This window comes from Lagenorhynchus albirostris, chromosome 9 (genome assembly GCF_949774975.1).
Source record: "Lagenorhynchus albirostris chromosome 9, mLagAlb1.1, whole genome shotgun sequence".
Classification (NCBI taxonomy): Eukaryota; Metazoa; Chordata; class Mammalia; order Artiodactyla; family Delphinidae; genus Lagenorhynchus; species Lagenorhynchus albirostris.
In genome coordinates, this window is record NC_083103.1 from 60976604 (window position 1) to 61000329 (window position 23726).

General features: G+C 37.9%; 1 protein-coding gene across 1 annotated transcript in view; it reads right to left on the minus strand.

Moving 5' to 3' along the window:
- DLG2 (discs large MAGUK scaffold protein 2) overlaps window positions 1-23726 on the minus strand; it is an 812204-nt gene that overhangs the window by 668186 nt on the left and 120292 nt on the right. Inside the window, exon 3 of the mRNA XM_060157866.1 lies at window positions 9829-9879. Coding sequence (XP_060013849.1) covers window positions 9829-9879 — 51 coding nt within the window. The remainder of the gene's footprint in view (window positions 1-9828; window positions 9880-23726) is intronic.

Sequence of the window (23726 nt, forward strand, 5' to 3'; positions counted from 1 at the left end):
CTGAAGTCTCAGGGCATCCCTGAGTTAGAGCTTTCCTTGCCAAACCTCCTTAACTATCCACACCTCGTTGATACAAGTCAGGAAAATAGATCTACTCTGATTAGAAAACTCAATTGGGAACAATGGAGCTTTGCCATTTCCGTGCAAGTCTTTCCATTGTAGATTTCATCTTAAAGCTGTTAGTTTTAGAAGTACCATTATACTAGCATCAGATGTGCTTGTAATAATCAAGAGCCATGTTGAAAAAAGATAGGGGTGATAGTACAACAAGTGGCTTGCAGAAGAAAATATACTGGTCAGTTTAGATGATGTGAGGGCACTACGGCTCAGACTAAGGAACTGGAGAGAGCACTTGTTAATACTCTGGTGACAGTGTGTGGGGTGAAAGAAGGGAGATAAATCAGTTGGGAGGTATAAAGAAAATGGAGAAGGCTGGAGACAGCAGCTGAATTTCAGCTAAATGCATTTTGTGCCAATTCATCTATATCAGACCTTTGAAGTATGTTTACCAGGTGATCTTCAATCCTGAGACTTTGATGCTTACATCTAAAGAAAAGTTAGATTAATGACCCACCCAAATGTCTGTAAATCATATTTCTAACAGTCAATTTTTTTTCTGAAATCTGAGGCCAATGGTTAACACTGCAAACTTGCTAGTTTCCAAACCAGAAAAGTTTCTAGACAGTAGAGACCTAAGTTCATAGACCTGTCACTAGGCATTCTCTTTACTTGCCACTTTTTAAAAATTGTTCTTTAATTCTGGGAGTTGAAACACAGTAATGGGTTACATTAAAGGGGATGGTATGTGTAAGCTTTGGGGTATTAAGGTTTATTGCAACCTGCCAAAAACATTCTCTACCGGAGAGCTTTGCTTTATGAACTTACCTCAGTGGTAAGAGGCCCAATTAGAATTTAGAGAAGATACATCTAAGCAAGGTGACATTTATTTTGAGGACAGGCTATGGCAGCATGAGCCTAGGGCAGGACCTATTCAACAACTTCCACACAGTGATAACTAAAATACAACACCAAGATACATTTGTATAAGTCCACTTGTTGGCAAGTTATGGTTGATGGATTTGAACTAGTCTGGCTAAGAAGAATTTAAGAGAAGGGCTCATCTTGCCACTGGAAACAGAGTGGCTGTCTGGTTGGGTCTTTAGGACAGATATAACGTAGAAACTGGATGCTGCCAGTTCTTTCTCTCTCTTTCTCTCCCTCTTTGTTATCTTCTGTCTCTGGCTCTCTCAGCAGGAAGCCTCATTTTCTCAGATGAGCTTACTCCACGAGGCAGGAAATTCATACGGCAGCCACTCTTACACCTCACATCTCACAGCTATACTGCCCAGGTGGAATGCAGCACCTCTCATCCCCCAAACTCCAGGGTGAAAAATCCTGAGGAGCACTCTTATTGGCTCAGTTTGGCTCAGGTATCAGTCTGTAAACTGTACATCAAATCCCTAAGAAAAGTTTTAAAAGTCAAGATTTCTCATGTTCCACACTCCTGAGGCTCTGATTTATGTAGTCTAGGGCACGGCTCAGGTATCTCTATTAAGTTTTTACTAGCTTGCCTGGTAATTCCAATAAGTAGCACTAGACCAATCAACTGTATGACCATGGGTACTGTAACTGGCAGGTGGTCCCGGAATGATGTGGTTGGAACGGGGCAAGGAGCAGTTCCCCCAAAGGAGGATGTTCTTCTTGCAAGTTGTACTGTGCAAACAAAAAGAAGAGTGGCTCACTATATCTCTACAAAATATTTTAAGGAGGTATTAGAGCATCTGAAGCAAATATCATAGCCTGAAGCTATTGAAAACAAAAGAAAACACTGTGACTGCTTGTCTAGCTGGGAACTAAATTTTTGTGAGCTAACAAAGAAGGGAAGCTAGAGCTACGAATAGTGTGGAGTTATTCTAGAGGAAGCTATGGCTGCAAACTCAGGGCAGACTCCTTTTATATACTTAACATGCTTAAAAAACACATTGATAATTGGGCACACATACATTTTGGAGATTACTTAAGAAGCTTATCATTTACCATAAATACAGTCTCTCTCTCTCTCTCTCTCTCACACACACACACACACACACACACACACACACACACACACACACACACACGTCCACACGAAAGAAAAGCATACATTTGCCACTTGACTTAGCCCTAGAATCATAGCCTGAAGTTATACCAACAGTGACATCTTTAAAAATAATGAGGCTTAGATAAAGGTGTGAGTATTCACTTTATAAAAACTAATAATACTGAGAATCTATGCCGTTCTATGAACTATTTTAGGCATTTTACATATGTTGTTTCTATTTTTCACAGCAATGCTGTAATAAAATAGATATCAGTGTTGCATTCATCATGAAGAAAACTGAGGCTTCACAGGCTGTCACTTGTTCAAGATCACATAGAAAGTGTCTGATTCTGGATTCAAAATAAGGTCTGAGTTCAAACACTGTGCTTCTTTTTACTGCTTATGTGAATCTACTTTTGTTCTACAAATCTTGCAATACCTTCCACAAAGCCAATAGAACTTTGATCAAAATTCATACATATTAAATGTTTTTATATCTAAATACACACTTAGGTTTGGATGGTATCTATGTCCTTAAATAGACATATGTGTGCATATATTTCAAACACACTAAAATATACACTGATAATTGGAAATACATAAAATTTAAGAAAATTATCTAGCATTAAAAATTATTTAACTAAAATAGAACAAGACTGTGCTCTAGCTGACTATATGAAACCCCCTCAAATATCTTCAGGACTCTGGCTTGTTGTTCCTGTTACTACTAATTTGAAATCGCTAAAGAGACCCAGAAAAAAACCAGACATTTAGAAACCCTAAAGCCTCTACATTGCTTGAAGCAACAGACCCTTAATTCCATTTGAATTTAGGAATTTTCATCTTCATGAAAACTCAATAGTGTGAGATAAATAAATTTGCCCTAAGTGATTCAGACATCCAATGAATTTCTAACCAATTTGATACCTGGATGAGTCTGGAAAGTCCATCAGTAGACAACTTTAATGGGTCACTTCTTACCTGCGGTTCACAAATACTGTTTAAAAAATTCCCATATTACCCACCTTATACCCCAAACTCGGTTCACCTGTAGGAATTTGCAGGGTGCAATAAATCAGTCACTTTTCTCTACCCTATAAATCTGTTTATTTTATCACGGGTCAAATAATAAGTAACAAAAGTCAATGATTTATATTTGGGAAGATGGCTCAGCTCTTTGATTTTTTTTTAAATTGCAAAAGAATATCCCTGACTTGTCAGACAGAACATTCGTATAGTGTCACATGGTCATAAATTGTGCAGCTGTCAGGAAAGCACTGCAAATGTTCTTTTTTTTTTAGAGGCTGGGGGTAGGGGTTGGCAGATGGTCAGATAGTCACTTCAACATCTCTGCTAAATTGTAGACATGCATGCTGGTCAGGGTTATGAAGGCATGATGAATCTATTATCCATGCTGGGTCAACTAGCTTCTCTTGATACAAATCATGTTAGGGGTACGTAACCTATTAACTTCATATATGGATAATGGATAAGTCACTCAGAGGCATGAACTTTATACTCAGCTACCTTTATTAATGTCACAAGAGCTGAGGGTGTCAGAAAGGCTTGAAATATCACAGGTGTCCATCGCTGAGAGGCCCAGATTGTGTTAATGAATTTCTTGGATTACTGTCTAGGCATCTTTGAGTTCCTTGCTCTCTCTAGCATTTTCCCATCCTACAAAACATCAGAATCTGTTCTTCTAACATTCTTAACATATTTTGAATCATCTCCTCTTTCACCACCATTGACAGAATTTAGCCATTAATTATATGTCTTAAATGGCATACCTGCATCATCTCCTGAATCCCATGAAATGTACACCCAATATTGCAGCTAACACTTTTGAAACCACAAGTATGATTATGTCACTTTTTCTGCTTAAAATTCTCCAAAGGCTCTCTACTGCCTTCAAGATAAAATTTAAAATTTAAGTTTAAATGTTATCCAAGGCATCTATATTCTAAGTCCTCTCCATCTCTCCAGCCTGGTCTCTCTCCGAGTCCTACTTCATACCTTGAAATGCAGTCAGTCATCTTGAACTACTTGCAGTTCCTTCAGCATGTTACTCTTCCATGGACCCTTGAACATTTGCACTTGCCGTTTCCTGAGAGGCCCTCTTCTTCTACTCCCTTCTCCATGGCTAGCTTCCTCTCACCTTTCTTAACCCAAGCTCAGGTATAATGCCTCAGGGGCGTACTCCATTCTGGGCCAGGTAGCCACAGCATTCTGTTCTTCTTTATGGTTTCTGCCTAGTTACTTCTCTGTGTCCTCCCCCAGGTGGTGAAATTTTATGAAACAAGGACTGTGCCCAATGCCCTTGTTCAGAAAGTGTTCAACACCTAAACGTACAGAGGACATGTGTGGGATTCACCATGTGTGGCAAGTGGTCAATGCATTGACCAGTGATGCTCTAGGAGAGGAGTCATCAGCTTGTCCTCAAATTGTCCAGTGGCTTTCCCTTTTCTTTTTATATCATCATAGTAATATAAAGAACACTAGAATAAAATTCCTTCCATCAGAGAACTCACAGATCAGTGGAAAGACATTTTATTCATCACTTAGTGTGAGAAATTCTCTCCTTGTGTTAATTTATGAAGGGGCACCTTTCCTAAGAGGGGAAGTCAAGAAAAGTTTCTTGGAGAAAAAACACTTGAGCTTAATTTGGTGCAGTTTAACTTAGTGGCAATGAGCTTAGGTTTTCATGTCTGTTGGGTATGGGGCTGAATCCTACTTCCATTTTTACTAAGATTGGGACTTTTGACAAGTGAGTTAATTTCTGAGTTTAATTTAAACTCATTTAAATTATGAGTGTCCTAATGTGTTAAATGAAGTTAGCAATATCCACCTCACAGGGATGTTACTAAAGGGGGTTAGTTTATTACTAAATTAAATGTTATGGAGATGGAATGTAGAAAACGTGTAAGCTGCAAACACATATAGCAAAGACCATAACTTCATCATTGGATGTCTGACATCTAACCAAGTAACTGGGGAAGAAAAAAGGAAAAAAAAAGGGAAAGCTGGTATGAAAGGAGTTCTTGTTAGATTAATGTAAATTGTTCACTGACACTGGGAAGCTAGGTTTTAAACTCCACATTGATCCTGATAAATAACACTTGTGAGAACTACCACATTAGCATAACGGAAATGTTAAGAATAATTATGATGCATGCTATTCTAAACCTTTATCGTAACGCATGGAATACTCACAAGAGTCCTGGGAGGTGATTACAAATACCTTAGCCTCATTTTCAGATGTAGAAACTGAGGCACAGAAAGGTTAAGGATTCATCTCACAGTAACTTGACCAGCAAGTGATAGAGACAGGAGTCAAACATAGGCCATGTGTCTCTACTTCACTGTACTTAGAGGCAGAGCACAGGCATAATCCAATCATCCACCAAATAGTCACCGAATGCATACTACGTTCCAGATACTGTTCTAGGCAAATTGGATACAGAGTTGACTATATATTTATATATAGTATACATTTAGGGGGGGGCATAGATGTTAACAAAGTAGACAATAATAAGTACTATAAATTTCAGATATTAGTAAGTATAATTATAAAAGAATAAAGCTATGAAAAGGAAAAAAGTGTGATAGGGAAGCTGGCACTACTTTAAATGGGGTACAGAGGAAACATTTTTTCTGAGAAGGAGACATTTGAGTTGACATTTAAACGATGAAATGAGCAAACCTTATAAAGAGCTGACAGGAGACTTTCCCAGGCATATAGAATACCATATATAAAGGCCTCGAGTTGAGAAAAGCTTGGCATTTGAGGACTGATGAGAAAGTCAGTATGGCTGAAGTGAAATGTTCTAGATGTCGATGGTTAGGGCATAATATTGGAGACAGAAGCAGAGGTCAGATTGTATAAAGCCTTGCAGGTGATGATAACGAGTGTAATTATCACCTCTTGGAGGGTTTTAGGAATGAAAAGTGGTAGGATCTGGTTTATATTTTGAAAAAGGTTACTCTGGCTACTTTGTGGAGAAGAATGGGCAAAAGTAGAGGTTATTGCAGTGGTTCAGGCATGGGATGATATTGACTTGGACCAGGATTCAGCAGAGCAGGTGGTAAGATGCAACTGATTTTGAAATATATTTTTACGGTAGCACCAGTAGGACTTGTTCTGGATACGGAGGGAAAAGAGTAATTATACAAGACTCTTAGATATTATTATTGTTTTGGGGGGCCTGAATTACAAGGAAAATAATAGAGTCAATTAGTTAAGATGATGAATATTAGGGTAGAAGCAGTTTTGGCCCTAAGGATAGTGAGTGCAGGGAAATCATGAATTCTGTTAGGAATATATCAAGTTTAGAAGATCTTCTTAATGTTCAGGAGGGATGCCAGCTGGACAGCTAGCTGTACACATTTGGAATGTGAGAAAGAGGTCATGACTTCAGATTTGGGAATCTGAAGTTGATAGTTGGTATTTAAAGCCATGGGTCTGGACGAAATCACCAAGGGAATGAGGAGAGATTACGAAGAGGTCTGTGCACTGGGTTTCTGGAGTGTTCCAACGATTAGAGGAAGAGCTGGTGAGGAGACTGAGAAAGGGCACTGAAGACATGGTAAATAAACAGGAGAGTGTTTTGTTCTGAAAGCTAAGAAATTAACATCTTTGAGGACGGAGGCAATGACAGCTGCATCAAATGCTACTGAGAAGTCAGTTAGGACTGAGAACTGATGCTTGTATTTAGCAAGACGGAACCTGCTGTGACTTTGATAGGGACTGTTTTAGGACTACTGTGAGGATGAAAACATGAAATAGGTTAAAATAAGAAAAGGAGGTACTAAAGTGGAGTTGAGGCAAATAGACAATTTCCCTAGATTTTTGGTTAAGCAAAATAGAGTAATGAGGCAATAATGGGGGTGGGGAACATTGGGTCCAGGGACATACTTTTTCTTTAAGATAAGAGATATTACATCATGTCTAAATTAAATTTATCTGGGAAAAAGGAAGAGAGAAACTGATATTGCAGGAGAGAGAGGAGAAAACTCCAGAAGTAAAGTCCTTAAATGGATAAGAGGTTATGGAGACCAGGTCACAGGTGAAGAGCTGGCCTTGGAAAGCAGCAGGGAAAATTCTTTCATCGTAACGGGGAGAGCATACTAGTGGACCTGGTGGTAGGAAACTAGTGTGGTGTTCATTTGATCGCTTGGATTTTCTCAAGGCCATATGAAGAGAGATCAATAATTAAGAGTGAGGATGAGGGAGGGAGTGTTTGAGATTTGAGGGAAGCAAATGAGATATGAAACTTTTGTCCCAGAGAAAGAGAAAGTGATTCTTCTAAAGAAATGTATAAGAATTGCTTGGGTGTTTTGAGCGTTCATTTGAAACCAATGGCTATAAATTTAAAGTGAGATGACTAGGTGCTTCTCTAGCTATGTTCAGTTACACAGGTGCTGGCATGGAGTAAGTAGGAAGGTGTAGGTCTAACCAGGGTAGATTAACAAGGGCTGAGAGTTTGCTGGATGAACACGAAAAAAGAGAGAGGAAAAAAAAAATGTTGAGCGTGCGAGGAGAATTAGAGTGATGGGACCAGGAAACATATGCTATAGGGGAGGAGGAAGGGGAGGGCATAAAGAAGGGTGAAAACAGGAGGTAAATGGTGAAATCAATAATTCGAGGTCCCAATGGGGGTGAAGAATTTTTGGAGTGGGGGCAGTAGAATAAATGTTAAGGGCAGAGAGGAGGTGGTGTTCTGAGAAGATGATGCTTGACACAGAGGTCCTGGAGGGGGTACAGCTAATGGGCACCACAAGGTTCAGAGTGTGATCAGGAACCCTAGGGCAGGAAGTAAAGGCAGTGAGATGGCAAGCTGTCTCATGAAGCAAGGAAGCATCAGAACACATACTAGAACCCACAATTGTCTGACTCCTAGAGAATGTTCTACCTCACACCTATGTTAGCTTCTAACTATTTCTGACCTGTAAAGCCAGGGTAACTAAATGGCGTTTTAGTTCAGAGACAGAGAGGTTGGCCCCATAAGAATGAGATCTGTGTAGTTGAACAAGGTCTTACATTTGGAAGGCTCCTGCTGTTGCCATCTTTTATTTCTTACTAGTTTTTAAACAAGGGCCTCACGTTTTCATTTTGCACTGCATCCCACAAGTTATGTAGCTAATTCCAGAGAGAAGATTAGTAATTTAGAAGGAGACATGTCTTCTCTTTTCTCAGTGAAGCTAATTTTCCACAAACCTCACTTTTCTCCATTTAACCTGCCTTTAAAATTTTATCAAAGTTCATAATGGAAGTTTTAAAGAACCCATCTGTCAAACTCTTAACTTTTAATGTAAATTTCCTTTTAAAGCCACTCAATAAAATTTACGCTGGAAGTGAGAAATTCCCTGACTCAGGAAAGTGAATTATCAGTAAATTGAAAAGGAAAAATACATGTAAATGTAGATCTAGAGTCTGACTTCATGCTTGAATGATAGCTTAGGAAAAATACTTACATTTTTATTTTTTAATATATGTGTATTACATGTTTATTATGGAAAGTGTAGGAAATAAATATAAACAAAAAGAAGTAACTAAAAACTACCCAAAAATCCTTAAGAAGAGTTAAACACTTCTAACATTTTGGTGTATATTCTTCCAGGCTTTATGTAAATAGTTGTGAATGTGTATTATTCATATATAGCTTTATTTGTGTTTATTGGATTATATTTAAATGTCATTTTTAAACTTGATTTTTAATTTAATAATAGTGTCTGGTTGGACCGCCTATCCTTGTAATTAAATATTTTTCTAAAATACTATTAATATAACTCAATTTTCTGTTATGTGGACATATAATAATGTATTATTAAATACTTGGCTTTTTCAGTCTTCACTATTATAAACAATACCAATGTGAACATTCTTTGTAGACTTGTGTATTTCTATAACTCTTGGGTCAAAAAGTGTCCATTTTAAAGCTTTTGATCCATGTTTCTAAACTGCTCTTTCATGGCTACTCCAATTCCAGGCCCACTCAATGGCAGTGAACATTAACATTTCTTTTAAATGTTTTGTCAATGGGGTTGACAAAAACTGTTTAGTACCATTGTTTTCTTTGTTTAATAATAAGGTTGAGCAGGTTTTTGGATGTTACGAGCCTTTTCTTTTTTGATGAATGTCCTGTTAATACCTTTCAGTCATTTTTTTTTTTCTAGGCGGTCTTTGGCCTTTCTTTTGTTCTTCTGTAAAATATCTTTATATATTAGGGTTATGGTACACAGAATTTCCCTAATTTGTCAAACCCATGCCAAGGTCTTAACAACACACTGGCAGAGCTCTGCAGGGTTGCTGTTTTTCTCTATGGGGGAGGTTTTAAAATCCATCACTTGTTTTTTTAAGCTAAAAAATGCATGGTAATGGTAGTTATGAAGATAGTATTAATATCACATAAATGAAAATATTTTATAATATATCTTAAAATGTACAGAAAAACATGTATAGTGAAAACAACAGGAAAAGAGTATCATACAAGCTCACTGAATATTTGTCTTTCCTATTCATTTCTCCAAATCCTGGCAATGTAGTTTACATACTGAACATTCTGGTGATTCGGTCTGCTTGTCTCCATGCCCTCCACTGCAAGCATTTCATTAATATTCTCATTGTGAGTGCTGTTAGAAATTTCCAGGGTATAAGACACAATCGCACATTTTCACAAGACAACCCATTAGGATGCAGAATGTGGAATGCAAGATTAGGGTTTTGGATTATTGGGTTTTTTACTTACCCTCTCCAGTGTAATTTCTTCAAACTCATATTCAATTTCTGTTCCATTGACCTGTAAATAGGAAAAAAAAATAGAGAGACATATTAAATACATTTTGAGGAGGAGAGAGCTGCATTTTAAATAACATTAGGGGGTTAAATTTCATCCTGGCTATGAATAAACTGCACTTTATTGACGTTTGTGATTGTATGTTTTCATCCAAATGAAATATAATCCAAGCTATTCTAAAATGTGAGTGAGACTCTAGAAAAAAAATGCTTACTGCATCCCTTAGAATTTTGTGATGTTTGGGGAAGAGGAAACAATACAAAATGTGCACTCTGAGTTTACAAAGAATAAACCAACTAGGGGCAATGTTACAGTTACAAGGGGAAGAAATTTCCTAATATCTTTAAAATTTTCCATCAATAGACACTAAAATATGACCTTAAGAAATCAGTGGCAAGGGCAGCACAACCATATGACATTTCTGGCTGTTAAACAGCATTAAGAATGACCATGTCAGATAAGAAATGCCTTTTCTTTATTGGTTCAAGCTCAGGTAATTTATCCCCAGTATCCTCTTGTTATATTTGTTGGGAAGCCCTGGACCATGTAACCATGCCTTCAGCAGCAATGAGAAAAGAACAAACCAGGACATTTTGAAATTCCTAGTGAGAAAGCATTTTCACCATCCAACCAACCCTTAAATTTATTTAAACTTACAGAGAGAAACATTTTAAATATAGCCAGGCAACATATAACATATGCCTTAGATTTCAACAGACATGAATACAGAATATATGAAGAGCTACTTTAAAATAATCTAACAAATATTCAATTCCCACTTTTATCTATCACAGAGCCCTTCTCAGCCAGACAAAACCTCTGAGCAAGAAAATTCTTGAATAGGCGGTTTCTTTTTTCTTATATATGTCTTGGCAAAATCATTCACATTTAGAAATCAGCCAGAAAAATCTAATTTTCAACCAAAAAGCCATAATTTTTGTAATGTTCTACCTTCAGTTTACTGTCCCTTCCTTAGAAGAATTTAAGTATAGTTCTTGCATACTGAGAGCTCTATAGAAGGCAAGGATCAGATAGCCCCATTACCTAATAGAGGCTGGCAAAAAAAAAATGATGGAGGGGAAAAAAAGTGAATGAATGAATGACTGAACTAAGTAATTAAATTATTTATCTGATTTATAAACACAGACGCTTGTGGGTTCTCTTCCATAAGGAATTTGTATATGGTATCATTAATTGAAGGCATGACACTATCATCAGCAAATAATAAAGAATGACAATAGACTTTACTTATGTGTGTCCACCAGCCACTTAGAGCATGTTTTTGATTTTCTAATTACATGAGCTAATTGGGGAATCACATTTTACTGTGTTACTATATTATCAAGCAGCCCTAAACCAAATTTGATTTTCTGGGCTTCAGCAACTTAATGACTCAGAGAAGAGAACTTGATGATGTTAGAACTAAGCTTTAGCAACTTTATAGACATATTTTTGTTCTTCACACGTAAAAGTACAAAAGGAAACTCAAAACTCCCTGTATATGTGTGTTTCCATATTAATCCTTTTTATTCATAACTTTTTTTAGTTGACAGAGAGAAGGCAGAGGGGGAAGGCTGAGTCAATGTGATGTGTTTTAATTCTCGCTGTATGGCTCCATGAAGCTCTTCTTTGCTTCAGTGCTTCTCTAGAGTGGAGCCCTTCACGTTATTAAAGTGTTGCAAACTGCAGAGAAAAAGACAACTTCAAAGAGAAGAAAACAAGCCTCTGATAATAAATATCAGTGGTGAAAATTCTGTTAGGAAGTGCTTAAAAGACAAGAATATTTTAGTGACACACATTGCATAGCTGGGGACTACCAAAATCTTTGCTGAACATTTGTATGATCATATATGTTGACTTTTAGATCCTAGAAGCATTATTTATACGCAACCTAATCTGTATTCAGAAGTTCCCCAGTCAGCTAGGTGAACCATTGATGGCTTACATTTACTCCATGGGTCTTTAGTTTTCAACCCAAGAAAATTATGTCGTTTGCCTAATTCAGTAGTATCCAGGATCTCTTTGTAAGAGGGGAAGATGACATCCAGGTTAGGATGTAACCTTACCTTTAAAAGAAAATATTCCATGACTACAACAGGATTTAGTGAAATTATAAAGAAGTGAAAGGATTTTAGCATAGGTGAAGTAATATTTCAACCTTTAATTGAGGAGCATTTAAAACATGGAATAATAAGAGCCAGAGTGGGAATTTAGGAAAGACATTTAAGAGGTTCCAGTGTTTATTGTTTCGTCACTAGGAGAGCATGATCTGTGTTCTGCCTAAGGACCTCTAAGATAAGAAATCCTACAAGGTCCCTTGGCAAAGACCTTGGGGGAAAAGAATGAAATAGAAAGAACTAAGAATACCTCCATTCTAAACAGAGGTATATAAGAGTACGCTGTGACATTTGTGAAAATTTAGTTAACTTTTCAGAGGAGTACACCAATTCACCAGTCTTTAAATATTTTTTGTTCACATTTGCTTAGAAGAATGGTTGCTTACTGAGTGGTAAGGAGACAAAAGGCATGAACAGTAATTCCCTCCTAGCCATAATTTCGTGTATTATTATTCAGAAAAACCAAGAAAAACTGTTGTGAATGGCTCCCATCATCTGCTGGGGGGGCGTGGTTTACAGTCTATTGTTTGAACTTGTCTCAGTGGCCTCACTCTACTCCCAATTAGTTTGACAATATATGCCTTTTAATTCACAAAGGAGTCTCTTCCTGAAAAATACTGCCAATTATATATATATATATATATTTTTTTTTTTCTTGAGCAGTAATACTTCCTGTGATATTTAAGCACCCTGGTAATGTTTTATGGTCCTGATAGTTTGGAGCCTGTACAGCGGCATGGTGAGGGCTCTCATTATTTCAGATCTGGCTCTGACCATCACTGACAGTCTCCCCTCCACCTGGAAAAGTGAGACGATTGGCAGTATTTTAGACATGGAGGGTCACTAAAGTAGATGGAATTTCCCCATTTTGAAATATGTTTTTCTTCAGATACTTGATTTTTCTGAACCTAATGGTTATGTAGTGACAGCTGGTAGGTTTCCATGGTGGCTAGAAAATCAAATTGATGCCACACATTGTCCTGCATAGTTCTGGGCATGTAGCCTTCCTGGCCTCATATGGAAGTTAAAACAAGAGCATAACTTACTCAAATTCAAACTTGGTATTTAAGGTTCTAATTTCATAAACTTTGAATATTTTTCATATATTTTTCTCTCTCTGACAGTGTTTAGGTTAATTTCCCTGATTTTCTTTTTTTTCCCTTCAGTGCTATAGTACCACCTGCCTGGGTGATAATATAATTTGATTTGAGACCTACTTTTACGTCCTGAAAAGAGGTTTTTCATGAATAACACATGTGAACTAGTCCATGTTTTAATGCTCTTTAATTGGAATCTTAAGTAATGATTTCTTTTGTTCTTTTCCACATTTGTAATTTCATTAAAATTAACAGCATACTAAAATGTAAGATGATTTTTATACATTCCCATATCACAGATGAAAACAAATGCTAAAACATGAATATCAAAGTGTTGGCTTCTTAGGACTAAACACAATTCCACCCAATGAACAAGTATTGAGCATGCATAGTGTACCAAGTGATGTGACAGGTAGTGAGAAAATAAAGATTTTACGACATTATCCCTATTCTCAAGAAACATACAGTCCTTAAAGAGGTACCAAACACAGACATATTAAAACCTCACAGAAGTGTGATATCCAATACACAAAATATAGAAGTGGACTCGAGCCACAGCCCCACTGTTGCCACATGCAAGATCTGTACAGATCTATTTACTATTTACTATTTACTATTTTACTATATGTATTTGATTCCTTAGTAGTATAGAATATGACAGATAATGTACTAATTCTGCCCTTTATTATAAGTGATTATGATATAGTAAATAAGACTTATCTCTGAATCTTATGGTTTTAGCATATAAAGCAGAGTGATGAACGTGAACAATATTTAAAGGTATCTGCGACAAGTGTCTTAAAATAAAAAATGGGGGAGGACCTTCAAGATGGCAGAGGAGTAAAACGTGGAGATCACCTTCCTCCCCACAAATACATCAAAAATACAACTACGTGTGGAACAACTCCTACAGAACACCTACTGAACGCTTGCAGAAGACTTCAGACTTCCCAAAAGGCTAGAAAAATCCCCATGTACATGGGTAGGGCAAAAGAAAAAAGAAAAAACAGAGACAAAAGAATAGGGATGGGACCTGCACCTCTGGGAGGGAGCTGTGAAGGAGGAAAAGTGTCCACAGACTAGGAAGCCCCTTCACTGGCGGAGACAGGGTGTTGGTGCAGGGGAAGCTTCAGAGCCACGGAGGAGAGTTCAGCAACAGGGGTGCAGAGGGCAAAGCAGTGAGATTCCTGCACAGAGGATCAGTGCCGATCAACACTCAACAGCCTGAGAGGCTTGTCTGCTCACCCACTGGGGTAGGCGGGGGCTGGGAGCTGAGGCTCCAGGTTTGGAGGTGAGACCCTAGGGAGAGGACTGGGGTTGGCTGTGTGAACACAGCCTGAAGGGCGCTAGTGCACCACAGCTAGCCGGTAGGGAGTCCAGGAAAAAGTCTGGACCTGCCTAAGAGGCAAGAGACCATTGTTTCGGGGTGCGCGAGGAGAGGGGATGCCTTCCCTGCCTGCCCACAGAAGAAAGAGCACTGCTTAAATGAGCTCCAGAAGTAGGCATGAGCTGAGTCTATCAGCTTGAACCCCAGAGACGGGCATGAAATGCTAACGCTGCTGCTGCAGCCATCAAGAACCCTGTGTGAGAGCACAGGTCACTATCTAAATCCCAAAGGGGGCCTGTGCAGCCCGCCATTGCCCGGGTCCCGTGATCAAGGGACAACTTCCCCGGGAGAACACACCGGACACCTCAGCCTGTTGCAACCTCACACCAGCCTCTGCCGCCGCAGGCTCACCCTGCATTCCAATTATAACTACCATACTCCTCCTTCCCCCGGCCTGAATGAGCAAGAGCCCCCTAATCAGCTGCTGCTTTAACACTGCCCTGTCTGCACGTGAACAGATGCCTGAGGGTGACCTACACGAAGAGGCAGGGCCAAAACCAAAGCTGAACCCCAGGAGCTATGTGAACAAAGAAGAGAAAGGGAAATTTCTCCCAGCAGTCTCAGGAACAGAGGACTAAATCCCCACAATCAACTTGATGTACCCTGCATCTGTGGAATACCTGAACAGACAACAAATCAACCCAAAATTGAGGCGGTGGACCTTGGGAGCAACCGCAGATTTGCGGTTTGCTGTCTGTGACTGATTGTTTCTGATTTTTATGTTTATCTTCGTATAGTTTTTAGCACTTGTTATCATAGGTGGATTTCTTTATTGGTTTAGTTGCTCTCTTTTTTTTCTTTTTATTATTACTTTAAAATAATTTTTATTTTACTAATTAAGAAAAAATTTTTATGTTCATTATTTATTTATTTATTTATCAGGTTTTTTTTCTTTTTTCCTCCATTTTCTTCTGAGCCGTGGGGCTGACAGGGTCTTGGTGCTCCGGCTGGGTGTCAGGCCTGTGCCTCTGAGGTGGGAAAGCTGAGTTCAGGACATTGGAACACCAGAGACCTCCCAGCCCCACATAATATCAATGAGGGAGAGCTCTCCCAGAGATCTCTGTCTCAGCACTAAGACCCAGCTCCACCCAATGGCCAGAAAGCTCCAGTGCTGGACACATCACGCCAAACAACTAGCAAGACAGGAACACAACCCCACACATTAGCAGAGAGGCTGCCTAAAATCATAAGTTCCGAGACACCCCAAAACACACCACCAGACTCAGCCCTGCCCACCAGAAAGACAAGAACACAGAACACAGGCACCAGTCCTCTCCATCAGGAAGCCTACAAAAGCCACTGAACCAACCTTACCCACTGTAGGCAGACACCCAAAACAACAGGAACTACAAACCTGCAGCCTGTGAAAAGGAGACCCCAAACACAGTAAGTTAAGCAAAAGGAGAAGACAGAGAAATATGCAGCAGATGAAGAAGCAAGGTAAAAACCCACCAAACCAAACAAATGAAGAGGAAATAGGTAGTCTACCTGAAAAAGGATTCAGAATAATGATAGTAAAGATGATGTAAAATCTTGGAAACAGAACGGAGAAAATACAAGAAACGTTGAACAGGGACCTAGAAGAACTAACGAGCAAACAAAAAATGAACAACACAATAAATGAAATTAAAAATTCTCTAGAAGGAATCAGTAGCAGAATAACTGAGGCAGAAGAATGGATAGGTGACCTGGAAGAAAAAATAGTGGAAATAACTACTGCAGAGCAGAATAAAGAAAAAAGAATGAAAAGAATTGAGGACAGTCTCAGAGACTTCTGTGACAACATTAAATGCACCAACTTCAGAATTATAGGGGGCCCAGAAGAAGAAGAGAAAAAGAAAGGGTCTGAGACAATATTTGAAGAGATTATAGTTGAAAACTTCCCTAACATGGGAAAGGAAAGTCAATCAAGTCCAGGAAGTGCAGAGAGTCCCGTACAGGATAAATCCAAGGAGAAACTTGCCAAGACACATATTAATCAAATTATCAAAAATTAAATACAAAGAAAAAATATTAAAAGCAGCACGGGAGAAACAACAAATAACATACAAGGGAATCCCCATAAGGTTAACAGCCAATCTTTCAGGAGAAGCTCTGCAGGCCAGAAGGGAGTGGCAGGACATATTTAAAGTGACGAAACGGGAAAGCCTACAACCAAGATTACTCTACCCAGCAAGGATCTCATTCAGATTTGATGGAGAAATTAAAACCTTTACAGACAAGCAAAAGTTAAAAGAATTCAGCACCACCAAATCAGCCTAAAAACAAATGCTAAAGGAACTTCTCTAGGCTAGAAACACAAGAGAAAGAAAAGACCTACAAAAACAAATCCAAAACAATTAAGAAAATGGTAATAGGAACATACATATCAATAATTACCTCAAATGTAAATGGATTAAATGCTCCAACCAAAGACATAGACTGTCTGAATAGATACAGGAACAAGACCCGTATATATGCTGTCTACAAGAGACCCTCCTCAGACCCGGGAACACATACATACTGAAAGTGAGGAGATGGAAGAAAATATTAGATGCAAATGGAAATCAAAAGAAAGCTGGAGTAGCAATTCTCATATCAGATAAAATAGACTTTAAAATAAAGACTATTACAAGAGACAAAGAAGGACACTACATAATGATCAAGGGATCAATCCAAGAAGAAGATATAAAAATGGTAAATATTTATGCACCCAACAAAGGAGCACCTCAATGCATAAGGCAAATGCTAACAGACATAAAAGGGGAAATTGACAGTAACACAAGAATAGTAGGGGACTTTAACACCCCACTTTCACCAATGGACAGATCATCCAAAATGAAAATAAATAAGGAAACAAAAGCTTTAAATGATACATTCAACAAGATGGACTTAACTGATGTTTATAGGACATTCCATCCGAAAAAAACAGAATACACTTTCTTCTCAAGTGCTCATGGAACATTCTCCAGGATAGATCATATCTTGGGTCACAAATCAAGCCTTGGTAAATTTAAGAAAATTGTAATTGTATCAAGTATCTTTTCTCACCACAACACTATGAGACTAGATATCAATTAGAGGAAAAAGACTGTAAAAAACACAAACACATGGAGCTTAAACAGTACCCTGCTAAGTAACCGAGATCACTAAAGAAATCAAAGAGGAAATCAAAAAATACCTAGAAATAAATGACAATGAAAACACGATGACCCAAAACCTATGGGATGCAGCAAAAGCAGTTCTAAGAGGGAAGTTTATAGCAATACAATCCTACCTTAAGAAACAAGAAACATCTCAAATAAACAACCTAACTTTACACATAAAGCAATTAGAGAAAGAAGAACAAAAAACCCCAAAGTTAGCAGAAGGAAAGAAATCATAAAGATCAGATCAGAAATAAATGAAAAAGAAATTAAGGAAACCATAGCAAACATCAATAAAACTAAAAGCTGGTTCTTTGAGACATAAACAAAATTGATAAACCACTAGCCAGACTCATCAAGAAAAAAAGGGAGAACACTCAAACAAACAGAATTAGAAATGAAAAATGAGAAGAAACAACTGACACTTCAGAAATATAAAGTATCATGAGAGATTACTACAAGCAACTATATGCCAATAAAGTGGACAACCTGGAAGAAATGGACAAATTCTTAGAAAGCCATCACCTTCTGAGACTGAACCAGGAAGAAATAGAAAATATAAACAGACCAATCACACACACTGTAATTGAAACTGTGATTAAAAATCTTCCAACAAACAAAAGCCCAGGACCAGATGGCTTCACAGGCGAATTCTATCAAACATTTAGAGAAGAGCTAACACCTATCCTTCTCAAACTCTTCCAAAATATAGCAGAGGGAGGAACACTCTCAAACTCATTCTACAAGACCACCATCACCCTGATACCAAAACCAGACAAGGATGTCACAAAGAAAGAAAACTACAGGCCAATATCACTGATGAACATAGATGCAAAAATCCTCAACAAAATACTAGCAAACAGAATCCAACAGCACATTAAAAGGATCATACACCATCAAGTGGGGTTTATCCCAGGAACGCAAGGATTCTTCAGTATATGCAAATCAATCAATGTGATACACCATATTAACAAAATGAAGGATAAAAATCATATGATCATCTCAATAGATGCAGAAAAAGCTTTCAACAAAATTCAATACCCATTTATGATAAAAACCCTCCAGAAAGTAGGCACAGAGGGAACTTACCTCAACATAATAAAGGCCACATATGACAAACCCACGGCCAACATCATTCTCAATGGTGAAAAACTGAAGTCTTTTCCTCTAAAATCAGGAAGAAGACAAGCTTGCCCACTTTCACCACTATTATTCAACATAGTTTTGGAAGTTTTAGCCACAGCAATCAGAGAAGAAAAAGAAATAAAAGGAATCCAAATCAGGAAAGAAGCAGTAAAACTGTCATTGTTTGCAGATGGCATGATACTATACATAGAGAATCCTAAAGATGCTATCAGAAAACTACTAGAGGCAATCAGTGAATTTGGTAAAGTAGCAGGATACAAAATTAATGCACAGAAATCTCTTCCATTCCTATAAACTAATGGTGAAAAATCTGAAAGAGAAATTAAGGAAACACTCCCATTTACCATTGCAAGAAAAAGAATAAAATACCTAGGAATAAACCTACCTAAGGAGACAAAAGACCTGTATGCAGAAAACTATAGGACACTGATGAAAGAAATTAAAGATGATACAAACAGACGGAGAGATATACCATGTTCTTGGACTGGAAGAATCAACATTGTGAAAATGACTCTACTACGCAAAGCAATCTACAGATTCAATGCAATCCCTATCAAACTACCAATGGCATGTTTCACAGAACTAGAAAAAAACATTTCACAATTTGTATGGAAACACAAAAGACCCCGAATGGCCAAAGCAATCTTGAGAAAGAAAAACGGAGTTGGAGGAATCAGGCTCCCTGATGGCAGACTATACTACAAAGCTACAGTAATCAAGACAGTATGGTACTGGCACAAAAACAGAAATATAGATCAATGGAATAGGTTGGAAACCCCAGAGATAAACCCACGCACATATGGTCACCTTATCTTTGATAAAGGAGGCAAGAACATACAATGGAGAAAAGACAGCCTCTTCAATAAGTGGTGCTGGGAAAACTGGACAGCTGCATATAAAAGAATGAAATTAGAACAATTCCTAACACCATACACAAAAATAAACTCAAAATGGATTAAAGACCTAAATGTAAGGCCAGACACTATAAAACTCTTAGAGGAAAACATAGGCAGAACACTCTATGACATAAATCACAGCAAGATCCTTTTCGACCCACCTCCTAGAGAAATGGAAATAAAAACAAAAATAAACAAATGGGACCTAATGAAACTTAAAAGCTTTTGCACAGCAAAGGAAACCAGAAACAAGATGGAAAGACAGCCCTCAGAATGGGAGAAAATATTTGCCAATGAAGCAACTGACAAAGGATTAATATCCAAAATATATAAGCAGCTCATGCAGCTCAATGTCAAGAATCAAAGAGTCCAATGCAAAAATGCACAGAAGACCTAAATAGACATTTCTTCAAAGAAGATATACAGGTTGCCAACAAACACATGAAAGGATGCTCAACATCACTAATCATTAGAGAAATGCAAACCAAAACCACAATGAGGTATCACCTCACACCAGTCAGAATGGCCATCATCAAAAAATCTAGAAACAATAAATGCTGGAGAGGGTGTGGAGAAAAGGGAACCCTCTTGCACTGTTGGTGGGAATGTAAATTGATACAGCCACTGTGGACAACAGTATGGAGGTTCCTTAAAAAACTAAGAATAGAACTACCATACGACCGAGCAATCCCACTACTGGGCATATACCCTGAGAAAGGCATAAATTAAAAAGAGTCATGTACCAAAATGTTCATTGCAGCTCTATTTACAATAGACAGGACATGGAAGCAACCTAGGTGTCCATTGACAGATGAATGGATAAAGAAGATGTGGCACATATATACAATGCAATATTACTCAGCCATAAAAAGAAATGAAATTGAGTTTTTTGTAGTGAGTTGGATGGACCTAGAGTCTGTCAGAGTGAAGTAGGTCAGAAAGAGAAAAACATATACCATATGCTAACACATTTATATGGAATCTAAAACAAACAAAAAAAAGGTTCTGATGAACCTAGGGGCAGGACAGGAATAAAGACACAGATGTAGAGAATGGACTTGAGGACAAGGGTAAGGGTAAGGGTAAGCTGGGACGAAGTGAGAGAGTAGCACTGACATATATACAGTACCCAATGTAAGTTAGATAGCTAGTGGGAAGCAGCTGCATAGCACAGGGAGACCAGCTCAGTGCTTTGTGGCCACTTAGAGGGGTGGGATAGGGAGGGTAGGAGCAAGAGGGAGGGGATATGGGGATATATGTATACATATAGCTGATTCACTTTGTTATACAGCAGAAACTAACACAACATTGTAAAGCAATTATACTCCAATAAAGATGTTAAATAAATAAAAATAAAAATAGAAATTTTAGCTATAATAGCACACAATTCTCTTCATGAAATTGTTGGGAAGAATAAATGAGATTACACGCCTTCACTGCCTTACACATAGTAGGTATCCAATAGTGACAGCTATTCTATTGAGTTCTGGATTAGAAATCTGCAAGGGTCACAGATTTATTTGATCAAATGTTGAATGCTTGCTAATTTCTCCAGTAGTACAAAATATCACTTAAGAAGCAAACAAACTTGCTTTCTTCTACAAAATCCACTAAAAACCTTTTTTAACACAAAGACTTCTTTCATGAACCCATCTAAGACGTACTCCCTTATGGGCAGCAATTGTCTTCGCAGTCTCTCCCAAATCAGGTCAGTGTGGCTTTCACTCAGAATATAACTGCAACTGGATTTTCTCCCAATCTTTTGTCCACTCGCTCTTGTATTTTCTTTTTAATATTCTCTTTCCCAGTTTGACTATCATGTTTCTCTGCTACTGGTACTCAGTTTCCTAAGGTTGCTCTCATCGCATCCCTTATATCCCATGCTCATAAGGATACACACTTTACTCATTTTTTGTACGCCTGTAACTTCTGGTGCCATGCCTTGTTCATAGTATGTCTTCAGAAGAATCTTTAGAACCAGGTCACGTGAGAACGCCAAAATTTGCACTGTCATTGAATTCTTCTCCAACTTCAAGTAAGTATTAGGCCTCCCCTAATAACTGTGGTCTTTTCCTAGGATATATGACTTGAATTTATCTTTCCATCTCGGCAAATTTTTATGCACATGCATTGGTAATTTCTAATTTAAATACTGAATACATGAATTAAAACATAATCTAACACTTATTTAGAACCTACCATGTGCTAGGTATGGTGATAAGCCCTGGAGATACAGGGATGAATGTGATATGGCTTCTGCCCTCAAAGAACTCACTCTAGCGGAGGGAGACTAATGAAAACATGCAACAAAGTGATATGACTGCTGTGGTAGATGCCTGGGATTACAGCAGCTGCAGAGATGACACAAAGAAAGGGATAGGTGATTGCACGTGGAGGTTGTCAAAAAAGGCTTCATAGAGGAGATGGTATGAACTGAATGTGTTCATGGGCAGGTGTTCATCAGAATGAGTAGGAAAGGGACGAGCTTATCAAGGCAGAGGGAACAGCACGAACCACTTCTTCAGAGTGCTCTGCTAGAGAGAACACTGGCATTAGAGTCAGAAGACCTGTATTGTAGTCTTAATTCTGTGGTTTAACAGACTGGGTAACCCTGGGTAGGTCATGGTGCTTCAATTTTCTCATGCAGACAGATGATCTCTGAGGTCGCTCCATGCTCTGACCTCCTCACATCAGGGTTTTTCTCCCCATCTACTGTTTAAATCATATTTACTTTGCCTGTCGCTTTGGTCAAGGTGCACCCGACCAAACTTAACTAAGGACTTTTCTATTATTCTTTATTCCAAAGGTCCCAATCAGCAACCCATAATCCTACCAGCTAGCATCTCCCTAACCTCCATGTACCTCTGCCATGGCCCTTCTCCTTGATCTGAAAGGATCAGGGAAGAGACTAGAGGGCAGTATCACCTGCTCTCCTTAGCTCCACTCAAGGACATCACCTTCAGCACCTTCCCTATTTCTTCTTAAAGATCTCAAATCTTTGGGTAGAAATAAAAGGTAGCTCTTTCTTTTTGAAAAAGGGGACAAAAAGGGAGTTTTGCTCTACTCTAATCCAAAAGAAAGAACTGAAGGCTGATGTTCATTATCTCCATCTTTTAAATCACATTTAACTTTACATGTCTCTGCTGAATGGATGCAAAACAATCAAGTACTGAAAAAAGTGAAAGTTAATCTACAAGCATGGAGGCTCTAATCGGGATGAGAGCATCATTAGACGAAGCGTGGAGGTTCGTAGCACACAACTAAGCTGTCCATCACTTTCTTTAATAATGTCCCTTCTCCTAGACTATCTCCACTGGCTAAAATTGTGTCCTCTCTTCATGTTAAGAGGAATTATCACAGAGAAATTAAAAGCTCAGACTCTGGAATCTAAAAGGCCTGAATTCCAATAGCAGTTTTGTCACTTACAAGCTGTTAGAATTCATCTTTGTTAAGTATTATACACATTTGTGTGTCAATATTGTTTATTTAAACTGTAGTAAGCAAAAGATTTTCTGTTTAAGCTTTAGTGAGCACCTATTTTAATCTGAGGTATGCATCTGGTTATTTTAGGAATACTATTCAATTATAATGAGACTGGTTTATAAATGTACAGTTTTATAAGAAGCTAATCATAGTTAGAATTTCTTGTTTTTAAAAAACACAAACTACAGAAATAACTGTTGATATTCTTAGTTAAGATTCTAATTTTGGTAAGAGCACTATTCTTATTGTTCACCTGAATGTGTTCTTACCAGTAAACCCTGATTTCAGTTAAACTTATAATCTTAGTTAGACAAACTTCTGAGTTCAGTGAACTGCTAAATCATAGCTTCCAGCAAATATAGAAAAAAAAAATCAGTATCCTATGATCTGTTCCATTCTTAAACAATTTTCTTTTGGTTTTATTTCCTCTGCCTTTTTCATTAAGACTTCATAACACATAGAAATTTGGGGCTAGAAAAGTGATCATTGACTTAATATTACTATGTATCTTTTTAATTTTAATTATAAACCACAGATTTTTAAAAATTAAGTAGCTTCTTACTTGTAAAATTGTGATAATTTTCCCTGGTATTTCTGTC